Genomic DNA, 17,459 nt, shown 5'->3' with positions numbered 1-17,459 from the left:
CTATAGGCTTGGTGCTTCCCACAAACCAGTAGAGCACAGTCCTTTGAAATGTTGCAGAGAATAGCCAGCCTCTGCCTGCTGCTCAGCATTAGTGTTTTATGCCCCTTTGTTCTTGTTCTTGTTACGTCTGGTCTCCCACACTGTTGAATTTACCTGCCCAGACCTGTTTTCCTCCCTGCTCCTTCCCGTCTTCCCCATTCTCTGTACTGAACTTCTCGCCTGCTTTACCCTGGGCCATCTATTAAAATGGCCCTGCTGATTAATTGGATGCCCGATCATGGCCCCTCCTGGCTTTACTTCATATGGATGTTCTTTATACCCAGGTTAAGATGGTCTTAGGACTTATTTGTTGATCCCTGATCGGGAATGCCATGAACTTCTTGGCCTAATATGCACTGACATGCTTGTGTGTTTCCCAGGGCAAAAGTATGGTTTATTACAGGCTTATCCACCGCTGACTCAGACAAGGGCCCCAACTGTTTTATCTTTCAAGAAATTTGATGGAATCTTGAAGAAGCTTTGAAACTTCATTTTTTGAACAAGTATTTATTGCACACCTCCTGTCTCAATTACCTATATGCTAGGCCCCATCTTACCAATTAATACAAGCTTCCTGCCTTTGAAAGTTTTTACCATTGAGCTTGATTTTTTTCATATACCTCTTTGTCTTCTTATCCAAAGTTACGAATGTTTTATCGTAAGTCTTTTGCAAAGAATTATAGATGTGCCTTTGGGTTCCAAACCCTACCTCTAGCTTCTCTTCATTAAGAACAACTCTTTCTTATTTACTGGATGTTCATATGGGATTTTATTTAGAGAAAGTTGGAAAAGAAAAAACATGAGTGGGACAGACACTTACCAACTATAACCATGGACCCTCAGCATTGGTCACAGAAAGAACACTCTATCTAAGGAAACCAGAGTTGAGAGAACTTGAATACACTTGCAGGAAAACTTAACCGTAGTAATTAATTGAACCATCCACTTCCCTCCAATGTATTTAATAAGAACGATGAATAGATTATTGCATGCATAACCAATATACCATTAAAACCAGATACTTGCTCCTATTAAAGCGCTTGTTAATGTTAAGGGTAAATGTTAATGAAACCTGATTTTCAAGAATGTATAGACTCCCTGGGGATGCTCATAAAGACAGTCCGATTGTCACCCGTTCATCTGTGGCAGAATCAGTGGTTCCTTGAGCCTTCAGTATTTGCTGTCACTTTATCAGAGTTTTTTTTTTTCAATGTGTCTGACACCTTTTAACTCACTCTGAAGGCAGTGAGGCATCTGTGTTTAGTGGTCCCAGTACATTCATCCTTCTTCAGACCCAAGATATTTTCTACCCTGACTCTACCCAGTCATTTGCTGTCAAGACTCTTGTCACCACCTGGACTGTCTGGACAGCAGTGGTGTCAGAACTTATTCCTGTGTAGCTTTCCTTCCCACTGTTTATTAGAGCTAGAATACAGAGTCATTTGTTTTAAAAACATTTCGTTTAAGATCAGAGGTACTCTCTGATCTAAGTCATCAAAATGAGAAATACCTCTGTGTTTGAAAAAAGTTGTAAACTCCACCATGCCTGGGTGGGTCTTATTCATTCACTTGTAAGATTTGACTTTGTAGTGGTTCCATGTAAGTAGCCAGGCAGAAGAGCTGAGTCTGAGAGAAGATGTAACAACTAAGTACATCCAACTGCCTATAACTTTCTGGTCACTGTTAATGGGTGCTGACTTTTCTATGCAGTGCTGGAAAGCTCTGTATAAGGAGCCATTGACTGATTAGAATTTAAAATACACTGACTGTAACTTCAGTTGGGGGCTGCTTTCGTATTCATAAAAGCCTACCTTCCTCCCATCCTCAGACTCTGGGCTTCAAAGCCCAGAGCTTTTATTTTATGTCTTTAATGTAAAAGCCTTGGAATTCATGCAAGATCCTTCTTGAAAGGCACTCTGATGGCTATCTGTCAAAGAGGATTTAGAGCCCTTCATGCAGCCCACATACCTCTGCCTTGCTTTGGCAGCACCTTTAGAGTTTATTATGGCCATTGTCTTCTCTGGGCATTATCTCCAGCAGTTTTGCGTTATTTGAGTAATCTGTTTACTTCTGAGAGCCTCTTCATCCCTACAACGGTTCTACCCAGCAGTCCCTGGGCCCAGCAACTTCTGTAAAGAGGTACATTATGTTTACATGACTACTATGGGCATTCTTGGCACTCTTTTTCCTCACCTTCTGGTTTGGGACAGTGCTTCAAGACTACAGTCTGGCTAGCCACAACCTGTCATCCCTGGGCAAGTGGCTATATCAGGAGGGCAACCCGCAGTGTATTCTGGAGAAGAACTGGAGGAGTGGCTCCCCTTCCGAGCTTCAGATTTTACCAGAGCACTTATTGTGCCTTGGTGCTTTGCATACCAAATTCTACTTGATCCCTGCCATTGCCAATTTAAGCCTTTCTATTATGACAATTATAATATCAACATTACAATTTTACTAATCCTCAATAGATTTTTACATATTACTTTCAAGTTTCTACTCTCATCTTTATTAACGATTAGATTAGTGATCAGACATTTACGCCTCAGATTTTCACGGGTCTGCTCAATCAGCTTACTTCCCTTCCAATAATAATTTAGGGACAATAGAACTATTAGGATTTTAGTTTCCTGGTCTCTTAGTAAGTTTGAAGATAAATGAGCTAGGACAGTGCTTCCCAAATCTGGCTGGTCCCAGAATCACCTGAGGCTTTTCCTTTTCCCAAATTTCCAGACCCTGCCCTTAGGAGATTTTAAGTTAGTTGCAGTGATATGGTAATACATGGTAGTCTTAATGTATTCATTGATAATACTCCTTGCTAAATCTTCACTGAAATGAATAAAAATAGTATTAATCCACAAGGACAGATGGGAGAAAAGATTGTAGCATCCAAATGAGAGAGCAAAATATGTATGTAAGATGAAAAGTAGACAGAGTAATTGACTTATTTAGACAGAAGAAATTAAGTGGAGCAGGGAAGAATACCAACAAGAAGCAGATCATTTTGTCCCACAAAGCTCCTAACCCCTGAAAGGCCTTATTCTTTCAAGGTGCTAATATTGGAGAAGGCATTACCTGAGAACAAGAAGATTAACTGAAGATCTGTCTGCTATGAAAAAGTTGGATCCCTTAAAGTCAAAATATCATCAGACTTCTAGAGAAGTAGCGCTGGATTCCAGGAAATAGTAGAGCAATGCCTTCAAAATTCTGAGGAAAAAGTCATTTTTACCCAAACCATTAATCAAAGGGTGAAGATAGAATAAAGATATTTTGCATATGCAAAGACTTGAAATTTTTACCTCCTATGTACATACTCTCAGAAAGCTTTTGGAACACATGCTTTAGCCAAATAAGGACATAAGACAAAGGCATGTGATCCAAGAAACAAAGACTCTAACACAAGATAGCATCAAAAGGAAATCTCATGACAAGATCTAATAGGCCTAGAAAATCAATGTGCCTACACATTGAAAATAGAAGATGGTGGGGTACCTGAGTAGCTCAGTCAGTTAAACATCTCAGGTTGTGATCAGCTCAGGTTGTGATCTCAGGATCCTGGGATCAAGCCCCACATCAAGCTCCCCACTGAATGGGGAGTCTGCTTCTTCCTCTTCCCCTCCCCTACTCTTGCTCTCTCCGTCTCTCTCTAAAATAAATAAAATCTGTAGATCTATAGAAGTTGGTTAGCTGCAGAAGAAAGGTTTCCAGGGAAAGAAAATGGAATTGATAGATGAAATAATGGTATGTTTGAGATTTTAGGGGAAAAAATGTTGATAGGCATTTGTTAGATCTATTGGAGCATGGGTCATGGGAACAAAATTAGCATTACTAACAAATGAAAAGCAAGGCAGCTATTAACTACAGGAAAAACAGATAGTCATATGAGCAAGGAAACAATGTAAAATTCTTGACTTGCAAGTATGTCCACATAGTTATTATAACAAATATTTATCCAGTCATAATAATGTAAGAAGTGACTATGCAGTTAGCCAAAACTTGAGCTTTTGATACATTGAGAAGATGGTATTTTAAGAGAGCCAAGTCCTCAATTACATACCCAAAGTCAGTAGTAGAATTACTGTAATTGGAATGTGGGAAAGACAATCACTTCTCATGCCCTGCAGGTAATGTCTGCTTACCTGTACATCAGGCCTTCTGGCTACTTAATACATTTGCCATGGGCTGCTTGCATACACCAGAAGGTATTAAAAGACAACACTAGCATTTGCCTTTTTTGGATCAAAGCTCACTTCACATTTTCTAGAGCTTATTCTCTTTGTTTTTACAGCTCTGAGTGTTCTTTGACCATAGAAATGTCGCAAGATCTAGCCTAATTTGAGTTTTTGGTTCTGGTCCTTCCTAGCTATTCTGATCATGCCTGCTAAATCCTTGTGTGATACAGGGTCATAGTTAGCTAAGAGCAATGTTTTATTATGAGATAAATGTGAACCTGTTTCAATTGGAAAACTTTCACATCTCACTTTCTCCTCTTTGGATTTAACATGTTAATTTATGCCCTCTTTTCAATCTCTCCAGTTGTTATATGAGACTGCTCCCTGCACAGCAAAGGGACATGACACCTAATAAAAGACAAAACTCTAATTATTAGTTAGAGGTGCACATTTACATGTTAAGAAAACAGTTCCTGATATTTTTACATATGATGAACATGCCTTTTTATTTTACTACTTATCCTAATAAATAAGTGTGTACCCTTCTTTCTTCATTGATCTTCCTCATAGTTGAAGAGGCTTTATGTCTTTTCCTAAATGCAGGGGCTGAGAAAATAAGACTCTAAAATGAAATTTTATCATTGTGCATGATAGAATCGGTCAATAGAATCAGCTAAGTTTATCATAATAAAGTCTTTTGTCTACTTTTTTAAAATTCAGAAGTGACTATAAATGTGTATTGTAAATGCATGTTCAAATACATTTTACTTGGCTTAGAGAAATTACATAAAATTACATAAAAAACAGAAGAGTCCGGCTGTGTTGCATTCAGCTGACCATTTCCAGAAAATCTAACAAAATTCACAACTTCTACAAAATATGGTTTTTGTTATAGACTGACTTTTTTTCAGATTTTTTTCTTTAAAGATTTTTTTTTTAAGTAGTCCCCACACCCAGCAGGGGGCTTGAACTTACGACCCCAAGATCAAGAATCTATACTCCACCACCTGAACCAGCCAGGTGTCCCAAGATTTTATTTTTAAGTAATCTCCACACACAGTGTGGGCTCGAACCCACAACCCTGAGATCAAGAGTCCCATGTTCCACTGACTGAGCCAGCCAGGCATCCCTTCATTACAGACTAATTTTAAGTGATCCTTTTATATTACATTCATTAGGACATTTTAAATCAGTTTATAAAAATACATATAACAAGTTTTCACTTATACTTTATGATATTATCAGAAACAAAAAACTAACCAGAAGCTGTCATGGGTTGGATATCTTGTGCTTAAAACTCATTTAAGGAAAAGATACCATGAAAAGTCGTTCCCAAGTGGATTTTGATCCAGTGGATCTCCAATCCAATGGATTTTCTTTCCCTTTATTTCACATGGGAAGACCCCCTACTCTTGAAAATGCCCACTTCAAAAATTCCATCCAGTTGTCTCTGCTATCTTATATTCAAAGAAGTAGAGAAGGTTTTTACCACCCTTTTAATCACCTCTAGTGGTAGAAAAAACCATTCAGTCATCTCGTTCTACATATAAAAGTAGAAAAGCAAGATGATGTGCCAGCTACCTCTCTCCCTTGAGGAGTTGGCACATTTTTTATAGAGGAATGGCTGAGGGTATCTCTTTTATCATTTTCTAGGCTGATAAAATTCCAGATAAAGCACAGATGTCTCTCTCCAGGTACATAAGAGAATGTCAGCATTCATATCAATCCAATGTACCATATCTTAGCAGGACACTGAGGGGGTTTGGTAGCCTAACGACAGCACTTGCCAAAATGTTGGAGTAAAGGAGTAAAAGAACTGCCTTTACCTTTAGATGCTGACGTCGATCAAATCAAACCCTAGAAGACTAAATCAGAAGCAGAATAAGAAGAAAACCCCAAATACGAAAAAACATAAGCCTAGAGGCTCATTTAATCTGAGGGTTTAGATGAGCAGAGCACATCATTGTTGCCTCTGTATGATGTTTTTCAGTGTGGGATTGAAATTGCAGAGAGTGGTAATCCCCATAGAAAGAAAACATAAGAGCAATTTGTTCAGTTTAAGACCTTCGAGTCCCTAATTCATAACTTACGACTATAACAATAAAAATTATTTTTCCCTGTTTCAGAGAGGAACCTTAACCCCAAAGCAGCCTGCCTTAAGAGAAGGGAAGAAGAAAAAGTTTCTGCCGTATCGGCAGAGCCGCCAACCACACTGCCAGGAACCCATCCTGGGCTTAGTGAAACTACCAACCCTATGGGTCATATGTAAACATCAGCCAGGTAAGTATGGGTATGAAAAGCAAGTGCAAGGAAATTACCTGATTCATCTTAAACTAAGTTAGAACATTTGAACAGAATTCTCTGGCACACTGGTCACGCTAAAGGTCACATGTAACTTGAAATCCCAACAGTTTACCTTTCTGTTGTATAACCGTACTTAGAGAGCCAGTGTCCTTTAATATCAAATTACTATTCAAGGTGTGATAGTATCCTGTAATTGACAAAGAATTTGGGGTTCTCCTGCTCTGGGTCATCATGTACATGCTGTCACATGAATACTGCTCTGATCCGAGAAGAAAACAGTGCAGTGACTAATCTGTCAGATAACTCCTGCTGCCGCTCGCGGTCCTCATTCCTCTACTCGGAAATACTTGTCTGTGTCACCAGCCAGTTTTCTCTTAACCATCTACTTCTTCTTGTCATGAAATCTTTATGCACAAGAGAGTTTTTACGGCTTGCTTCCATTTGGATGAACAGTGCAAGTTTGTAATATGCATCTTCTCTTGTAAGCATGTAAGCATATCAGTTTTACCTTCTGGAATCTACTAAGGAATGTAAAGGTATTACACCTGATAGAACCACAGTGCCCTTCTCTCTGGAATTTTACAGGTTGAAAAACTGTTCTTTTTATCTTTCCCTTCGTGAATTTAAACACAGTTCACTTCCTTGTGATTTTTTGTTTAACAGTGTGACAAGGGTAATACGAGGCTGTTCCCCAAGTAGTTAACGTGAATCATCTTTTTCCCTAAATATATACATTTACATGATCTGTACCAACCTAAGTTGTAGTTATTTAGGTGGCAGAAATGAATATAGAACGCAATTAAACATTTTAACTAGCAGCATGGATTAGGAATACACCTGGGAACTTCATTCTTATCATCTGCCTGCATCAGTGTGTAGTTCTTTTCCCAATTTCATCAGCACATTAAAAGCAGTCAATAAAGGTGAATGAATGGGAGGTGTGGAGCACAAAAAAATATCAAGTGCAATTTAATTTGGTCGGCTTTGTAGCTATCTCATCTGAGCCCAAAGTCTGGAATTTGATAGAGTATTTTGTAAACCACAAACATAACTCACCTTTTCCTGAAGAATTTGGTTCCTACCACCTCTGTATATATCCTCCCTAAGATCAAACTAGACCAAAACTGAAGAATCATTTGGGGACAAAAGGAAGAAGAGTTAATATGATTATTTAAGTGTCAGTTATACTTAACACTAGCACACTGGAGAAAACTAACCCACCTCCCCCACAAAAAAAATATCCAGCAACCTAACAGATTGTGCATGTCAAAGAGACTTCAGGCAAGAGGTAGTTAACTTAAAGATCCTCTAAAACTCAAGCCATTGTTTCATACTTTGTGGAAAATATAGAATATCATTAAAAGACAAATATTTTTGTTCAAAAATAGGCTTTAAAGTTTTAAAATAAAAACATGCCATTGTTTTTCAATGTTTCTAAATTGGCAACTCATTTTAAAGAAGAGTGATGAGAGGTCATTTTTATGCTCAGGTCCCATGTAGCCACCAGGCTATGAAAAGATCACTTGACATTGAATTGTTATTGTTATATTTATCACAGAGCCTCTGTCTCTCTCTACTTGTTCCCATTTCCTCTTACTCTCTTCCTGTCTCTCTCCCTACCTTACATCTCTCCCTTTCCCCCGTTCTTTTACTGCTTCTGTACCTAATACAGCTTTCATGTCTCTATCCATATCTCGAGAATGAGGAAATTCCCCAACTTAAGTTAAATTTAAACCTGGGCATTCTCACCTATCAAAGAGATAAAGAATCCTTAAAAAAAAAAAAAAAAAAAAGCTTCAGGGTTATAAGAAATGTAGCAAATTTACTTTGTTCCATAAAAGTTTATAGGTTAGTGTTATTAACATATGTTTTATTGGTTGCTAATTTCATAAAGGTGGTTGTCTGGTTTTATCTTATAACCTTCAGTTCTTTATAGAACCAAATAACAGATTAAAAGCTAGCAAAAGACTGGGCAACAGGAAAATGACTGCTAGAACCAAAATGGCTGATAAATGACCACAGAATGACTGACTGTAAAAGCACATAATTTGCCGCCATGTGATATAAGGCCAGGTAGCTTTAAATATCTCAGTTACCCATTTCTAAGAGCATAACTCTATTATAAAACAAAACTGCGGTTATTGTTTAATGAAGTGAAAGGTACGATTTTTTTGTAACAAAATTACTTTCATCAAAAATGGCTAAAATGGAAATTTTCAATGTTTACTACTATGTATATTGAGACTGTAAGTGTATAAAATTTGTACTAATACCAGTAAAGTTTAATCATTCATTCATTGAACAAACATTTATTGAAGACCTTCTGTGGACCAGGAATAGGGACCGTTGTGAAAATAAATACCAAATGGTCCTACCTTCAGAAACTTTCAGTTTAGAGAAGACGTAAGACAATATGGTAGACTGGATGTATCAGTAAGTGTATACTTTACCATTGCCTCTCCACTGAAAAATGGATGAGTGGAACCTCAGAGCTCAGATACCGGCAACTTGAATGTTGCCGAAGTAAAAGTTTGCGTAATTGCCCTAGCTGTCATATAATCCAGTATCTTGTGATTTCTGTAATCACATGATCTCCTTTAAAAATCTTACCACACCATTTCAATTACACCTTAAAAGAAATTCTAAAGCTCTTTATTAAAGAGTCATTTAGCAGACTGCTAATTTAGTATAAACCTGAGTATAAATGAGGAATATCAATATCAACCTGTTTTTTTCTGGGGAGGTATTTATTTTTAATGATGATGTCCTAATTGGTTCTGTTCTTTCCCTTGGCTCTCCCTGCCACAGTTCCAGAGTTATCAGTAGGCTAGATAGAAGGTGACCTCTCCTCATAAGGACTTGGACAACTCAGATTATCTGAAGACACAAACCTGTTAGGAGGGAGAAGAAAAAACAAAACACTTGAAGCAAGAAACTCAAATGTAATCCTACGATCAAAGCAACTGGTCAACACTTCCATCAGAAGTGAAGATAGGAAGCTCGTCAGATACAACGTCAGCCCATGAAGTGTTTGCAACATACCATTTTGTTGCAAGCAGTGTGTCGCTTCTGCACAATCAGAGACTGTCTCGATCTCTCCACTCTTCGTGGAAGTTGCCTTGTGCCTAAACTGAATTGACAAATGCATTGTAACTACAAATTTTATTTATTGTTATGGAACTGTAAGGTCTACATATAAAGGGAAAAAGTTAATGTGGAAAGCTGACCTAAACTCAGCTGATGCCAGCATTCGTTAAAGCTGTTCACGTGCAGAACAAAGCAGTGACAACCATTGGCCCTTAGCATTCCCGGCATACCTATTAGTGTCTTAAAAAGGAAGGGAAAAGTCTTTTGTTCGCCCTCTCCTATCCTTTGCCATATGAATAGTGTTTTCCATGAAATAGGAAAATATTACTTGGTATAGCATTTCTCGCGCTCTCAGTTTTTCATTCATTTTTATTTTCTCTTTGTGGGTGTTATATTTGGTCTCTGAATCTGAATAGTTTATGGTCACAATCCCGAAGCCTCATGTAGCCCTATGTGCTTTGCGTATTTACCTTACAAAGATAAACAGAGACCATCTGTGACCATAGCCTAGCTAAGATTTTAAAGGGGAAGTTTTGTCCCCTAGATTTTCCCCAAAATAAACATTGCTTTATTTCTAATAATAACCAAGACTTTTCAGGCTTCTAGATTTCATAGTAAAACTTGTAATAGCAAGAGTGTAAATTACAAGGGAAGAATCTACTTCTTAGAAATTGCTTTGTTTTCCAAGCAGTAAGTACTACATACAGTACTTGTAAAGTGTTAGCTGTAAAGTAAGCAAGCACAAAATGGATTTAAAATACAAAGACGATTTTCAGGCTGTGATTCTGGTGACCGTAACAAAACCCAGTAGTCACCAAGGCAGGTAGTGTGATAAATGAACACACCACTCTGAGGCTAATTACTTAATGGAATACAAGAGCAATGTCACCCGTGTTTGCTTATCCTCGCCTTTATTTCTCTGTCACTTGGATGGCTGGTCAGTGGGGAGGAATTCAGTGGGTGATTGCATCAACCGCAGACCACCTGCCCCGTCCCAGGAAGATGAGCCAGACCAGCCGTAAAGCAGTGCTTGCCAGTCCGTCTTAGCACAGACACTAAGGCACCCCTCCGTTTCTAATCCTTCAGAGTTGTTTTTTAAGATACCATAATCACTTTGAACTTCCATGAAATCTGTCTTCCACCACAACAGCCCTGGGAGAGAAAAACATGCTAAACAAGGTTGTCTTGGCTTAATAATTCCTTATGGCCAATATCAACAAAGGCAGTCAGCACACAGAAGAAAGGACCCAAATCACTCTGTAACTTAAAGATTTCTGTTAATTTGAAAGAACAAAAACAATTAAGACAGGACTTCAGATCCTCCAATCAGGATGATTCCTAACAAATCCGTCTTTTGTGAACTTAGTGGACTTTTTGGTTACTTTAATTTGCATAGATTCTCCAATTACATCAGACTCTATCTGTGGCCTTGTTCTTCATTTCAGTGTTAATCAGCTAAACAGAAGTTGTTGCTTATGATGTGTGAGTGAACATACGCCACTGCCTGGCCTTTTTTTCTTCAGAGCTTGTTGTCTTTTTCGCTATATTAGACTTTGCAGTATGCCCAGAAGCTTTCCTTCATAAAATAGAAAGAAAAAACATTTGGCTTATTTTTCACTGTAGCTAGTCTTTTATACAATAATCTTGTAAGAAAATTTCTTGAATTCTAAATATTACTCTTTCTAGATTTTTGAAATCGAAAAGTTTTCAGTAAAAAATTTCTTACTTTATTTTATTATATTAGGTAGTAAAAATGTAGGGTTATTTACCATAACCTGTTCATTAATATCAGAAATTTACAATAGCATTTTAAGACCACAGTAGGATTCTAGCATACCGTGTAGTACCTATGGAGTATTGTAAGAGCTCATTGTCCGAGATGAATTGCTTCTCATCTTGTTCTCCAGTTTCCATTGTTGGTTTATTGCAGATTTGTATCCTGTGTCAAATTCAAGGTCTTATTGATAAACCTTTTCAACCAGCAGCAAGAAGTTCAAAATTTTTTTCTGTCACTGTAACAGAAAACACAATATGTATATAACATTTATGTAGCAATAAATGTGCCATCTTTTTTTTAACATAGTAAACTAGTGAGTTTTTTTACATTCCTCTCTTAAAGAATAATGCATCTTGTTCTTTTCTCCATCTCATTCCTCCCACACTGCTTTTCTTCTTTTCCTCCAGCTTTATCGAGATATAATTGACATTATAACATTGTGTAAGTTTGAGGTGGACAATAGTATGATTTGAGATCTGTATATATTGCAAAATGACTACCATAGTAGGGTTAGTTAACACGCCTAGCACCTCACATAATTGGTTTGTATGTGTGGTGAGAATTTTTAAGGCTGACAATGCTTTTCATAATCTGCGTTATCTACGTTATCTGGGAAGCCCGTCAGGACAGAATCAGGCTTGTGGAACTCAGTTGGTAATCGACTTTGTAGTTGCCCTGGCTTGTGTATTTCTCCCCTCGCCCTCTCTACGGATGGCGGCCTTTTAGCCTTTTTCTGGAGGTTGACCAAGCAGTGATTAGTAGTTAAAATCTACTCTCTTACAGATCGAGAGAAAAGCAAAGATAGAAAAACACTCAAACGTGGCTTTTCTAATTAATTTTTCGAAATACTTCACATTTTATATCCCTTTTCTTAGAAAAAGCCTATGTCATAAGTAGGGACTGGTATTATTTACTGTTTTCAAATAAAAAAAATTCTGCTTTCATATAGGTTTTCACACACAATGCCACCCATCCATCACCACCAAAATATGCAAGGAGACTGTCCATGAGGGTTTCATGCCAAGCAGGAACCCGAGACAAACCAGACAGACATTTTTGGACAAACGTTCTGGCGGGCCTGTGTGTAAGATACCCATGGTTGTGATCACACCCTTTTGGCGTCCTGGCCACATGCTTCTCTTGGTTAGTTGTGATGAAGTCCGCTGTTCACACCGGAGGCTCTACAGATCATTTTACTAATTGTGGGATATGGTGAAAGCAATTAAACATTGTACTTTGATTTCTCTTTATACAAAACAGGAAACTAAATCAAAAGCTCTAAGAAGAAAATACAGAATGTTAGAGCTGAAATGACATCTAGAGACCATCTCATCAACTGCCTCATTAATAGATTATAAAAACTGAGGCCCAGAGAGGTTGTATGTCTCCAAGAGCACATGGTTAGTAACAGATCAAGACATTTAAAACTAAGACAAAATCTCCCTGCCTTTATTTTTCTGTCTTTATCGATGTCTTAGGCCAATTTTATTCAGTGGCTTTGTTTTTGTTTCCTCTACCCCATTTTTTCTCTTTTGTTTTTCCTCTCCTCTGGTTCATATATTTTTTTCTTCTATGGAAACTCAAAATTTAAATCACGTCGTGTGTACATGTGTGTACTATTTGCCTGCGTCAAGATTAAAGACTATTAATAGCTTTGGCATCAAACAGTCCTCAGTTCAAATCCAGGCTTATCTAATTAGGTCCATCTCCTCACCTGAAAAATGGAGATAGGAATTAGAATTGTGTTAAGCATTGAGTGAAACAATGTATGGAAAGCTCTTACCATGGTTCCTGTCACATAAGTACTCAATAAATGATAAATATTTTTTAAATAAATTGTAGCTTTCCTTAAAACCAGCTCCCAGGATGGTTCCTCCTTAACCATCCTGTGAGAGGTAGTGGTGGTCCGATCAACCCCAAGAGATGTTGACCCATCTTTGCAGTGGTCTACATTCTTTCGGGGCAATCCAAAGAAACATTTATTTTCAGCACTCTCCTATGGCTATGTTTCATGAGGACTATTTTTTAAGCCTTCACCTTTCAAAAGAGTGAGCCGGTCGGCTCTGGCCGGTCACACCGTGTGGGCTGGCGGCTGTGTCAGTTTGGGTCCTCAGGAAGCAGGTGCCAACATGGCGTTAGAGGGATTTGTTGGCCGTAGTACCGGGAGTGGGAAAGGAAAGGAATCGGGAGTGGTCAGGGAATGGCCTTGCCACGATGTAGGTCTGACACCTGTGAAAGAAGGGGAGAAGGAAAAAGGATTAGGCAGGAAGAGCCTCAGGCTGCCTCGAAAGTCCCGAGCGGTCTGATGGGGGTCCACGAAGGCTGCTCATTGAGGGTCTTGTGTTGGGCAGAAATGGTAAGGTAGTAATGTCCCTGTTGTGGCCAGTCATTTCCTGGGAGTCACGTGGGACGACAGACCTCAGGAACAGAGGTGCTGCCCTGGAAGCTGACAGCAAACTCCCCAACAGCTTCTCCCTTGAGGGGAGATGGAGATGACCCGCCACGGCTTCCACAGCACCTCATCGCCACTTCCCCTGTTCCCCGGCAGGGGCCCTGGGAACCCTACGAGATTTGTTTTGCTTTCTCCCATTGCCCTGGCCTTCAACAGCCCCTTTTTTCTTCAAGCCTGAGTCTTTTCTCCTCGACGGTTGGTTCTTGATGGGCCGAGGTGCACCCGAGTGTTGGGACCAGGCTGTGGCGGGGCCTCTGGTCAGCAAGCAGGAGGGACCCGAAATATGCCCCAGCCATTTGCCGTGATGGTTTTTCTCCATCTTCGGAGTGCTCCCACTGACCACCCTTGCAGCTCAGAGAAATTGGGTGGTGGTTCAAAGCAGCACAGTAATGCTCCAGCCTCCCCACGTCGGGCCTCGGGCGTTCGAAAGCCCTGCCCCGTGGGGCCACCTCACACTCCAAAGGTGCAGGCTGGCGGGTGCTCTTCCCGGACACCTGCATCCTGTCAGACTGGGCCACCGCACCTACTCATTCCAGGCTCCCCCCAGGCCGGTGCACCTCATCCTCATTAAAGCCTGTGCTGAAAGGGGCAGGGTTGTTTTGCAGACTCTCGGCAGTGAGTTATTGATCAACACTGATAGCGTGGGGAGCTTGAGCTCACCCCGGGCCGGCAGAGATTAATTAGCTTGATTCCCAAGCATAATTCCTAATTAGGCATAGGAAGAAAAGAAAGCAAACACAAAGGAACCATTCTTTCCCAAGAACCACCGACCTTCTTTCTGTCCAAGGGTGGAGGGAGAGGGGCAGGAAACCGAGGAAGAAGCAGGTAAACAGGTCCTAGCACCCGAGAGCTTCCTGCCTCGTCCAAGCCTGGGGCAACCAGCTCCTGAGCACGAACCAGGCCGAGGAGGGGCTGCCTTCCTGCAAGCATCTCCTATGAAAATATAATTTTTTTGCTTTGCTCCCTGCCTAATGATGCGCGGGAAGGCACAGTCAGGCAGGAGGCTTTGAAGTACCCGCTCCAGGCTTGCTCATCCGCTGGGGACTGAGGATGCCGGCAGAGGAGAGCTCAGCTCCATTGGGCTGGGGGAGAAGGGTTGGATGGGGAGGGGGTCATCACCCTGAGACCGGAGTAAAGAACGAAAGAACCATTCCCTGCAGCTGGGAAGCAGGAGACCTCTTGCTCTATTACTGGCATTTTCTAGAACTTTCCAGCCAGGACTGACAGCCCAAATGGCTCTTCGCTGGTAGTGGGGAGGGCAGTGTGAGGTAGGAGGGACCTACGACTTAGCAGCCCTGAGACCTGGCTAAACAACCTTTCGGAGCTTCAGTTTCCTCTTCTGTAGGATGGGGATAAATAATAATCACACTAGCTCATGGGATTATGAGAATTAACAGGAAATCAGAGGTGCGTGGCACACAGGAAGTGCTTCCAGACCCCCCCTCATGAAAGCAACCCGGGGGAGCAGCAAATCAAAAAATGAGGACTTGCACACCTATTCTTTCCCCACTGGCACACTTTTAATAGGCCCAATGGTGCACCAGGCACATGCTGCCCCTGCCATTGCTGAGATCACAGCGGGAAGACAGACAAACGGGGGTTGCAGACAGTGCGGCCAGGGAAAGATAGTAGAGTCAGTACAGAGAGACAAGGCCCCCGGCCAGGGGTGACTACCAGGGTGGGGACGCAAAGAAGCCACGCCACAACCTGAGTTTGAGCAGGACAGGAGGAGAGGGTTCAAGGGCGAGCTGGTGATGAGCTCGGGAGGGTTAGCAGCAGAGCGGAAATGGAGAGGATGCCCTGCCCTCTCCACCCCCGCAACCACCCCACGTCCACACCAAAATGTGGCCTCCATCAACCCCTCTAAGTCTCGCTACTCAACGTGTGACTTTTGTTTTCTGGATCCTGATTCAAACCGACCAACTACAGGAGTACAGCTCTGAGACACTTGGGGAAATCTGAACGCAGGCTGGACACGATGCTATTAAGAAAATGAATTGTTTATATTTTTAGAAGTGATATTGTGGTTGTTTTTCTAAAAGTCCTTGCCTGTTAGAAATACATGGTGATGTGTTTGCAGAGGAAAGGATGTGGTGCCTGGAATTAGCCCCAGTGTGACCCAGTGCTGGGGAGAAGGGGGGGTAGAGGGAGGAGGTTTGGATGAAACAAGGCTGGCTTGAGTTGACAGTTGTTATGTGGCGTTTCATTTTGCTCTGCTCTTTAGTGAAGTTTGAAATTTTTCATAATAAAAAGTTGAAAGAAAGGAGAAAGGCTGGAAGGCAGGAAGGGAGTGAAGGAAAGAAGGGAAAAGACTTTGCTCAAGCGCCCTTCTGACAGCTTCCCTGATCCCCGCATTGGCACAGGGAGAGCAGGCTGTTTTCGGCGCAGCCAGAGCAACGAGGCTCATGGGGAAACAGGAGAGACATCCAGGGAGCAGCCCCAAGCTAGGAAGCCCGGCCTACGTCACGGAGAGACAGCAGGACAGGGCGACACGGGGAGCACAGCTCAGGTGGGGCCCGTGGCCTTGGGTAGTGAAGGGTCATGGGACCAGGAGGGAGGGGTTGGAAGGAAGGGGATTAATAGCTGCAGAGGAAGAAGCAATGTGAGCCGACTTCCCGACCTCGGGAAGGGTGGCAGGCCCTGGAGATGGCGTGGAGGAGAGGGTGATCCAGGGTTAGAGTGGGTTTTTTGAAGGAGAAGGAGGGCCTATTGTACCTCCAGGTACCAACCAGGTGGAATCTGGAGGGACATAGGCCACTCAAGGAAGTGTCTGTTCCCCCGCCAGCCAGCAGATGGCCCTGGCCTAGCTGACGGACGTGCCACCACCAAGGGCAAAGCTTCTCCCACAAGCCTTCCTCACAAAGAGAAAGAATGTGTGTGTGTGTGTGTGTGTGTGTGTGTGTGTGTGTGGCGGGGGTGGGGGTGACATGTCCAGATTTGCCTAGGGAGGCTGGTAGCGGAGAGTAAAGCATCTACCAACCAGTTTGGGGAAAAGTGGATTTTGCAATAACCTGGATGATGCTAAGTGCTTGAGGGGCCTGGGAAGACCGAATGTTTAATATTTGGGAAAGAGGCTGTCTAAACAAAGTAATTAGGAGGCTCCTTTGTAGTGATATGAAAGAGATGAATTGGGTTTATCCGACATCAAAGGACAGGAGATACAATGGGGAATGAGGCTCATGGCGGCGTGGGCAGGGCTGGAGTGGGGACCAGCGGCCCCTGGCGTGGGGGAGGAGGGTTCCCAATGGTGTGTGTTTTGAGGATCGCTTTGAAGCCCCCCCATAAAACCCATCTCCCACTCATTTCATCCTCTTCCTAAAACCTAGCTCTCAGATTAAGATTTAACCTCACCAGGCCATCTTTTTAAAAGCACCATTTACCACCAACCAGGAGAAACGAAGGAGCCTGCCCTCCACGGCTGGGAAGGGAGCGCTCACAACCGCTCCCAGCTTGAGAAGCTGAGAAGAGGACGTCGCCCCAAATGGGCGGTGCAGCCACGGAAGCTGGGGCCGCGCAGTTCCAAAGAAGGGGGTGAGAATCCCACCGTCGCCTCCACGATGGGGTGACGCCGGCCCAGTGACTTAGCCTCTCTAAGCATTAACTGCCTTGCTTGTGGAATGGAAATGACAGT

General features: G+C 41.7%; 1 protein-coding gene across 6 annotated transcripts in view; it reads left to right on the top strand.

Annotated features, from left to right (window-relative positions):
• TCF12 (transcription factor 12) overlaps window positions 1–11,677 on the top strand; it is a 350,911-nt gene extending 339,234 nt beyond the window's left edge. For all 6 annotated transcript variants that reach the window (XM_040620599.1, XM_040620598.1, XM_008706019.2 and 3 more), the window contains 2 exons: window positions 6,335–6,488; window positions 9,321–11,677. In XM_040620599.1, the coding sequence (XP_040476533.1) occupies window positions 6,335–6,477 (143 nt within the window). In that variant the 3' untranslated portion in view covers window positions 6,478–6,488; window positions 9,321–11,677. The remainder of the gene's footprint in view (window positions 1–6,334; window positions 6,489–9,320) is intronic.
• The last annotated feature ends 5,782 nt before the right edge of the window (window positions 11,678–17,459 follow it).

Source organism: Ursus maritimus, unplaced genomic scaffold (genome assembly GCF_017311325.1).
Source record: "Ursus maritimus isolate PB19 unplaced genomic scaffold, ASM1731132v1 scaffold_35, whole genome shotgun sequence".
Taxonomy (NCBI): domain Eukaryota; kingdom Metazoa; phylum Chordata; class Mammalia; order Carnivora; family Ursidae; genus Ursus; species Ursus maritimus.
Note: the sequence above shows the minus strand (reverse complement) of the source record. Positions and strands in the feature narration are given on the sequence as shown.